General features: G+C 38.4%; 1 protein-coding gene across 2 annotated transcripts in view; it reads right to left on the bottom strand.

The window, feature by feature from the left end:
• Positions 1-764: 764 nt before the first annotated feature.
• The window catches only part of LOC138758976 (unconventional myosin-If-like), a 126457-nt gene continuing 117356 nt past the window's right edge, over positions 765-9865 (bottom strand). For both annotated transcript variants that reach the window (XM_069928671.1, XM_069928670.1), the window contains one exon: positions 765-6666. In XM_069928671.1, the coding sequence (XP_069784772.1) occupies positions 6590-6666 (77 nt within the window). In that variant the 3' untranslated portion in view covers positions 765-6589. The remainder of the gene's footprint in view (positions 6667-9865) is intronic.

Raw genomic sequence — 9865 nt, 5'->3', positions numbered from 1 at the left:
AGTTGAAAACCTTTACCCAGGTTTTGGTATCTTCTGTCCATTAGCTCTGCGGATAAAGAAAGGGTTCGTGGATCTCATCCCACCTTTCTTTCTTCCTCCCCCCCCCCCCCCCGACTGCTTACACCCATTTACCACTCCAGCCGCTGGCTCAGACCCCTCCAGTGAAGATTTTTAAAAAATCTTTGCAGGGTGAGTACCTCGGAGAGAAGCATGGCTTCCAGTGGTACGTGCAAGCTCATTGCACAGCTGACTTGACCAATGGGATCTAATGCTTGCCTGCAGAGGAGCCCCCGCGGAAATCCTCTCATTCCAAATGTGGTACTGTGAATAAAATTTGTGCATGGATGGAAGGCTGTGTTCTTTTAAGTGTGATTTCTCATGTCCTTCTAGAGGACAACCTGGTTGTTGCTTTCAACTTGTGTGAAAGATCAATTAGAAAAGGCGACTCAAAGATGTGTAAAGTAACAAAGTTGTATTGCCACTTAGTAGTGCTGACTTCCTCTTGTGGCTTGTATCTACAGGCTTTTTAAGATCAACAGCCTCTGAGGTTTCATGTTCATGTGGGAAAATAACAATCTTAAATGTTGTACACATAAATGCATCTCCCAAATTACACTGAGTGTAGAAAACAATGCTGCCTTCACCTCTCTGGGATGATCCCACTCACCTCTGGCACAATTTTCATTTGCAGGGAGAAAAGGAATTCAAAGTTGTTGAATGTCGCTACAATTGTTTTGATTTGCATTAAGTATATGACAACAAGATATTTTACTGATTATTTATTTAGAATATATGCACAATAAACTTTTCCAATACAAATTTGCAATCGATATTGGGGAGAGGCAACAAAATTCAACTGAGTAAATATTTGCACTTGAAAAATTACAATTTCTTTAACATTAAGAATAAGAAGCATAATGACATTTGGATGGCACCTATCTTCAAAGACTTGTGTTTATAAAAACAGGTTTTAGGCATGATAAATTGTACAAATAAAATCCTTTCCAAAAAGACCTTGCTCTACACTTTGTGACCAGAGCCTTAAATGTCTTAATGGAAAAAGTTCCCCCATAGATAGATTTTTACTTGCAAAGTTAACTATTATATAATGATCATATTCTCAAGCACCTTTTAATGCTGTTAAACTTCCCAAGGCATTGACTGAGCAACAAGGAGATATAGAGCATCAGAAAAAAAACCAATGTTGGACATTGCACCGTACAAAAAAAGACACTATCCCAAAGCCAGCAGGAACAAAATAAACTGAGAAAGTCCCTAGATTTAAAAAAAATAGTGAAGGGAAATTTAGTTTTATTTCCTGGAGTTAAGATTTTGCGCAATTTTGGGCTGTTTCATTCTGCCACATTAAATTCTGCTGAATAAAAACAGATTAGCACATGGCTCCAGAGCCAGACACTTGTGGCTACAGCATTTTCAATGGAAGAGAACCCTCTCCTTGCTACCCATCATTATGCATTTTTCTTGTATCTGCCCTGCCCTGAGTGTATTTACATAGTTCAATAAATAATGTAACATTCTGAACTTCAACAGATTATTTCTTTCAATGCTCAAATTGTGAAAAAATGCATTTTTGCAATAAATGTGCTACACTTTGAGCAACATCGCACAAAATGCAGGTCGAGACTACCACATCCAGTAAGCTTCAATTTTGAACTCAACTTGAAAGGGTCATGACAGATGCTACATGGATTAATCTGGCATTATAAAATAAAGAAAAACAAACAGAAATGCTGGATGAACTCAACCAGTCTTGAAGCCTCCATACGAGTTAAATATATATATTCCTTCCTTCTAGGAACAAGGACTCAGGCCTGAAATGCCAGTTCTATATCTTTATATTATTGGACACTGCAAAACCAACTGAGTCCCTCCAGCATTTCTGTTTTTACTACAATCACAGCATCTGCAAACTTTCATATTTCACGATGAAATAAATGGTGAGAGTAAATCATTTGGATTCCACAAGTATTTAATTTATAAAATTCTTATAATCCAGCACCCTCAGTTCTTGGACTGCCCGATTCTCTGGACCATTGGATGTTGATCCTATTAATCTCCCAACATTTAATTTACATTTTAAAATGTTAAATTATAAAAATAAAGTTTTTATTTAAAAAAAGAGCATGAGAAACAAACCCCTGCTGATTTTAAGGGATGTGTAGGAACAAGATACCATGACAAACAACCTACAGCAGGTTGAGAATAGGAGCCTGTTTGGGGGAGGGGGGGGTGTTGAAAGAGAGCTCACGAAATGATAACAAGTCAGTGGATGTTGAACCATTGGAGGTGGTTATACCGGAATGATGCACAATTATACCATTTCTATCTATTTACATTAAGAATCTTCAGATGGTTTACAGCAACCATCTCGTCTTTTTCAGCTGTGCGTGCCCCCCCCCCCCATGGGCTTCCTTCACAGGGAAGGAGTAAAGTTTTGGCTTGTTCTTTACTTCTCTCCTACTGACTACATAACAAATATTTTTTAATCTTTGTATACAAGGTGAAAAGAAAACAAGGCTTTTACTTAAATATGCGAGGCTGCCCAGGGGGCTGTCGAGACCCCCGTTGAGATGCTTTGTCCATTGTGAATCACTTGGAGCATTTCTTTCTCATGTAACTGGACGTAGTAGATTAGTTTTATATTATTAGATTCTACTTTTCATTTATCTGACATTAAAATATATTTAAATAATTGTAGCCATAATATAAAAATCACTGAGCAGTACACTTAGCACAGTACTATTTAGCACCAGCACCCAAGGCTTGAATCCTCCGCTGTCTGTAAGCATAGGTGTAGCTAGGGTATGGCAGCTCAGGTACATGCTCTGGGTGCCATTTGTAGGCGGCGGGGGGGGGGGGGGTCGCGTCACTGTCCTTGCCTCGACCGTCAAATATCTGAGCCCCTAGCCCAACAGTGAATTTCCATCCCAAGGGTGCAATGCTGCCCGGGGCTCATTTGAGCGCCCGAAAGCACAGCTCCAGCACCTCACTCAATGTGGGATCAATGGGCAAAATGGCTGTCTTCCTTACCCATAATCCCCCATACAGCTGGATCTGTTCTGCTAGTGCCAGGGAAACAGTGGTTTCATTGGGAGGGGTGGCCAGTGCAACAGCAGTTAACAGCAATGCATTTGCAGTTCTCCAGTCAGCGCGCTCCTGTGCCTGGCTCTGGAGTGGCTGAATGTCAATAAACTGTATATTCCACGTGTTGGTTTCTCTAACAAAGCAAAAAAGTCTAATTGCATGGCAGGTGGAGAGGTTTGAAACAGAGGATGAGGGAGGCAAAGAACGAGAGAGACTGCTTCTCCCCATTTATATTAAAAAAACACCTTTCACCCGTCCCACTTCTAACGCTGTTACAATGAACCCGGCTGTGAGGAACAATGCTGATTTAGGGAATGGGAATTCATGACCTCTGAGAAAGTACTCCTTACACACATAGCCGACCTTCAAAACTAGCTCGATTGTGTGTGAAAAATGCCCAACTGTCAAATTTTTTTGGGGGGGGGGGGAGGGGTGATTTCAGTGTTAGCCATAAGCACTATTTGACCTAGAATCGCCTCTGTAAGGAATTTGTACGTTCTCCCCATGACTGCATGGGTTTCCTCCCATGTTCCAAAGATGTACAAGCCCTCAAGTTTAATTTGTCATGTGGGTGTATTTGGGCAGCTGAGCAGATGGACCTGTTACTGTGCGGTATGTCTAAATTATACAGTATACAATGTTCACTGCTGAGGCACTATGGATATATATGGGGGTCCTGGAGTTGAAAGAGTGGGAATCCATGCGTTCATTGGCTCAGATCATCAGCCCTGGAAAACTGTTTTCAGGAATGAATGTTGTCTGTTGATTTTATCCAGTTTTTATTTTTCAATCTTTTACAAAGGCTGTAAACTAAATTGACTGCTTCTACAGCAAAATAAAGTACAGCAGAGAAGTGCAAGCAAAAATTTGTAGCCCAAATTTTAAAGGCCAAACAGTCAACAAGCAAAGAGGCAAGTTTAAAGGAGGTTAAATGCTGGCGTGGTAGAGCAATAGACAAAAGTGCTTGAGGAAAGTACATCTATAGAAAGCAAAGGGTAAGTAGCATTTCAGGCTTGAACTCTTTGTCAAGGTACAAGCAAAAGACAGGCAAGTGTCTGAATTAAAAAAGGTGGGGGAAGGGGAGGAGCACAGGCCAACAGGTAATATGGGTGGGAGGATACAAGAAAAAAAAAGCTGAGGTGATAGGGGGACTCTGAATGGAGAGGAAAGGGGATGGGGAGTTGAAGGAACGGATACAGGGTTAGGGAAAGAGAGAGGTGGAGGAGGACCTAACAGGAACTGGGGAGAATGCCCAGATGGAATTAGGTTTCCTACAATTTGTGGAAAGCCTCAATTTGGCAGAGCACAAGGCCATGTTGGTGTGGGAATACTGTGTAGAATTAAAATGGTTGGTCACTAGGAGGTCCCTGTTATTGCAGCAGTCAGAGCAAAGGTGCTCAACAAAACAATCTCCCAGTCTGCATCCAATCTCTCCAATGCAAAGGAGGCTGCAATGGGAGTGACAGCTGCAGTGAATGACGATGGGCTTAGACCCGAATGTTAGTCAACCTTCATTTCCTAAAGATGATGCGTACCCTGCCTAGTTTCACCAGCACATTTCATTATTCCACAGGTTTAAAGGAGGTCTTGGAACTAGGCAGGGTAGAACACAATTAAAGCAATGTTGAGAAGGCATATTTGGTGTGTTGGAATCTCAGACCACTTCAGCATTAAAGGAGTTTGCAGAGAGAGAGGAAACGTAGACCAATTAAAATCTGACAGCATGGGAAGGTGTCAAGGTAATTTATGGTTTCTGTACCAAAGAATGAGCAATGGATTAATAGATGGTTCTGACAGTTGGTTGGAATTTGATCTCTGAATGAGGAAAAGGACCATAGTTGTGAACAGTTTTGTTCAGCTTCAAACTGTGCTGAGAGGAGCGATGGCCTTGGCTGTAAGGGAACAAAATTTTGGTAGAAATTAAAGCTGGTAGGTTTTCTCTACCCAATATAAGTTGGAGTCAGTGTTTCCTCCTTCAATGCTGGATGTTGGATTGGCAGAATAACAAGCCACGGAAAATGCAGAGTCAGGAGAAGTGATACTGAGGTAAAGTAGGGCACTGTTTGCATGCAAACGGACAGTTGCATTTTCTCCAGGTGATGGTATCTCGGGTCAGTGTGTTGATGCTATAAACACACTACAGAAGCTTGGGGAACAGGATTGAACATGCAATGTATATATTGCTTAAAACTTGTATTATATCCTCTCATCCAGTAAGTAGTAAAATACTGTTAAATTACTCGTAGTAAATTGGCTTCAATATTCCTCCACGAGCGCCACCTAACTCATCTTTGACTGCACATTTGCTCTGGATAAACAGATTGTCATTGTTCTTGTCAGCACACAATAGAGCTTAGCGTTCTAACAACCAATGCATCTGATCGAAGATCTGAAGTCCTGCCACACCCACCTGTGAGCAGTGCTTGACAACTCCTAGGGGCAGGAGGTTACACAAACGTCTCTGTTCCCAACAATGAGAGCTCCACTGGCTCATCAGTGTTCAGCCTGAAATGCTGAAGATCCCTCCAGTGGTCCCAACGGGGTCGATGCCAGTCTCCACGTGATGTTAAGAAACAGTCAAAGGCATTTCCACCACAGAACTGAATCCTTGAACCCACAATTTGCCACATCCTTCCAGTCCAGCTACAACACCTGTCATGTAGAACATTGCCCAAGTGCAACCTGTCTGCAAGAGGCAAAACAAATCCAATAACTCCACCACTGCCCCACAGACGCAGCAGTTTGTACCACTGCAGCAACTCACCAAGACAGCATCTTGCAAACTCACCATTTCCACCAGCTTGAAGGACAAGTATAGCTAAAATATAGAGATAACCATCACCTGGAGGTTGCTCTCAAGCCACACACAGTCCTGACTTGGGAAATATATCACTGCTCCTTTATCATTCGAGGGTCAAAATGGAGGAACTGCCTCCTGAGCAGCGTTGTGGATACCACCACACCTCAAGGCCTGCAGTGGTTCAAGAGAGCAGTTAAAATACTGGCTCAACCTGTGAAGCCCAACTCCCTCAAATGAATAATTCAAAAAAGCTGAAGGTTATTTTTGTTCTGAAAAAATTGAAGCAAATAATTTATCAAAACTCATCATTTTAGTCCAACTTTGTTTCTTTAACAAAAAAAATAAAATGCATTTTGAACAAAATTGTTTTTATATAAAATGTTTCTACATTGAATTTAGTGAATTCAGAATTCTGCCCTCTGAACCCAGTTTTAGCAGATGCATAGACAACTATTTGGGATGGATTGTGCAAGTTAAGCAGGATGTAATTTAATGGTGGGACACACTGGAAGTGTGGAAAGGTCATTTCTATGTATTCTCAGTGATTTTTATTCAGAGCTGTGATGCCATTCAACAAAAAGCAATATGTGCATATTCTGTTGCACAGGTAACCAATGACTCATCAGTACCTTCTGTGCTTCTGAATTTCAGTAACATTCAACTTGAAACCAAGCTTGAAATAGCTCAGATCCTCTCCACATAGTTTCCTGGAAAAAGCCCTTCTCTACCATGCAGGCGGCCCTTCCACCATCCTGATGGATCTGGAAGAAAAAAATATGAGCAAATTCATCAGATTTTTAAAAAATTTTTTTTATTTTTCACACTATAAACCACATTGCTCAAGATACATACATTTTCCTTTTAAATTATATATAGTGTTGTTTTCGCCCCCCTCCCTCTTCCCCTCCCACCCTCCCTACCTCCCCTCCCATTCATTTAAAGTTCAGAATCTAAGATACATTAAACCCGTCAAACAATGTTGTCACTCAATAAAAATAAACAAGAAATTCCACTGAGTCAGTTCTTTTCATTCTCTTCCCCTTCTGTCATTTTAGGTGGTAGATGTCCCCGGAAGGTTTTCTCTATTATGTTTCATGTATGGCTCCCATATTTGTTCAAATATTGTAATATTATTTCTTAAATTATATGTTATTTTTTCTAATGGAATACATTTATTCATTTCTATATACCATTGTTGTATTCTCGTTATCTTCTAATTTCCAGGTTGACATAATACATTTTTTCTGCTACAGCTAGGGCTATCATAACAAATCTTTTTTGTGTACCATCCAAATCAAGTCCAAATTCTTTGTTTTTTATGTTACGTAGGAGGAAGATCTCTGGGTTTTTTGGTATATTGCTTTCTGTGATTTTATTTAATATCTGGTTTAGATCTTCCCAAAATTTTTTCACTTTCTCACATGTCCAGATTGCATGAATTGTTGTTCCCATTTCCTTTATACAGCGAAAACATCTGTCAGATACTGTTGGGTCCCATTTATTTAACTTTTGAGGTGTAATATATAGCCTATGTATCCATTTATATTGTATCATACATAACCTCGTATTTATTATATTTCTCATAGTTCCTGAGCATAACTTCTCCCATGATTCCTTCTTTATCTTTATGTTTAGATCTAGTTCCCATTTTTGTTTAGTTTTACCATTTGTTTCCTCATTCTCCTTTTCTTGTAGTTTAATATACATGTTTGTTACAAATATTTTGATTATCATTGTGTCTGTAATCACATATTCAAAATTACTTCCCTCTGGTAACCTCAGACTGCTTCCCAATTTGTCCTTCAAGTAGGATTTCAGTTGGTAGTATGCCAACACTGTATCGTGAGTTATATTATATTTATCCTTCATTTGTTCAAAGGATAATAATTTATTTCCCGAAAAGCAATTTTCTATTCTTTTGATCCCTTTTTTCTCCCATTGTCTAAAGGAAAGGTTATCTATTGTAAAAGGGATTAGCTGATTTTGCGTCAGTATTAGTTTTGGTAGTTGGTAATTTGTTTTATTCCTTTCTACATGAATCTTCTTCCAAATATTGAGCAGATGATGTAATACTGGAGAATTCCTACGTTGTATCAATTTTTCATCCCATTTATATAATATATGTTCAGGTATCTTCTCCCCTATTTTATCTAGTTCTAATCTAGTCCAATCTGGCTTTTCCCTTGTTTGATAGAAATCTGATAGGTATCTTAATTGTGCGGCTCTATAATAATTTTTAAAGTTTGGCAGTTGTAAGCCTCCTTGTTTATACCATTCTGTTAATTTATCTAGTGCTATCCTCGGTTTCCCCCCTTTCCATAAAAATGTCCTTCTTATTTTCTTTAACTCCTTGAAGAATTTCTCTGTCAAGTGTATTGGCAATGCCTGAAATAGGTATTGTATCCTTGGGAAAATGTTCATTTTAATACAGTTTATCCTTCCTATTAGTGTTAGTGGTAAGTCTTTCCAATGCTCTAAGTCGTCCTGTAATTTTTTCATTAGTGGATAATAATTGAGTTTATATAGATGGCCGAGGTTTTTATTTATTTGTATACCTAGGTATCGCATTGCTTGCATTTGCCATCTGAATGGTGATTCTTTCTTAAATTTTGAGAAATCCGCATTATTCATTGGCATTGCTTCACTTTTATTTGCGTTAATCTTGTATCCCGACACTTCTCCATATTCCTTCAATTTCTTATGTAATTCTTTTATTGATATTTCTGGTTCTGTTAAGTATACTATAACGTCATCTGCAAATAAACTGATTTTATATTCCTTGTCTTTTATTTTTATCCTTTTTATTTTATTTTCTGTTCTTATCAGTTCTGCTAGTGGTTCTATGGCTAACGCGAACAATAAGGGCGATAGTGGGCATCCCTGCCTTGTTGATCTGCTTAAATTAAATTGTTTTGATATATCCATTTACTGTCACTTTCGCCAATGGCCCCTTATATAATGCTTTAATCCAATTAATATATTTCTCTGGTAAGCTGAATTTTTGTAGTACTTTGAATAAATAATTCCATTCTACTCTGTCAAAGGCCTTCTCTGCGTCTAAAGCAACCGCTATTGTTGGAGCTTTATTTCCTTCTACTGCATGAATTAAGTTAATAAATTTACAAATATTGTCTGTTGTACGTCTTTTTTTAATAAATCCAGTTTGGCCTAGATTCACTATTTTTGGTACATAGTCAGCTAATCTGTTTGCTAATAGTTTAGCTATTATCTTATAATCTGTGTTAAGTAAAGATATTGGTCTATATGACGCTGGTGCGAGTGGATCTTTCCCTGTCTTTGGTATTACTGTAATTATTGCTGTTTTGCATGAATCTGGTAAGCTTTGTGTTTTATCAATCTGGTTGATTACTTCCAGGAGGGGAGGAATTAATAAATCTTTAAATGTTTTATAGAATTCTATTGGGAATCCATCCTCTCCTGGTGTTTTATTATTTGGTAGTTTTTTTATTATCTCTTGTATTTCTACTATTTCAAATGGTTCTGTTAATTTATTTTGTTTCTCTGTTTGTAATTTCAGTAGTTCAATTTTAATTAAAACTTCATCTATTTTGTCTTCTTTCCCTTCGTTTTCAGTTTGGTATAATTGTTTGTAGAATTCTCTGAAGTTTTCATTAATCTCCGTTGGATTATATGTGATTTGTTTGTCCTTTTTCCTTGATGCCAATACCATTCTCTTAGTTTGTTCTGTCTTAAGCTGCCACGCTAGACTTTTGTGCGTTTTTTTCTCCTAGTTCATAATATTTCTGTTTTGTCTTCATTATGTTCTTCTCCACCTTGTATGTTTGTAGTGTTTCATATTTTATTTTTTTATCTGCCAATTCTCTTCTTTTAGTTGTGTCTTCCTTCATTGCTAATTCTTTTTCTATATTTACTATTTCCCTTTCCAACTGCTCTGTTTCCTGATTGTAGTCCTTCTTCATCTTGGTTACAAAACTTATT

The sequence above is a fragment of the Narcine bancroftii genome, chromosome 3 (assembly GCF_036971445.1).
Source record: "Narcine bancroftii isolate sNarBan1 chromosome 3, sNarBan1.hap1, whole genome shotgun sequence".
NCBI lineage: Eukaryota > Metazoa > Chordata > Chondrichthyes > Torpediniformes > Narcinidae > Narcine > Narcine bancroftii.
The sequence above is the reverse complement of the archived record's forward strand: the minus strand, read 5'-3'. Positions and strand labels throughout refer to the sequence as shown.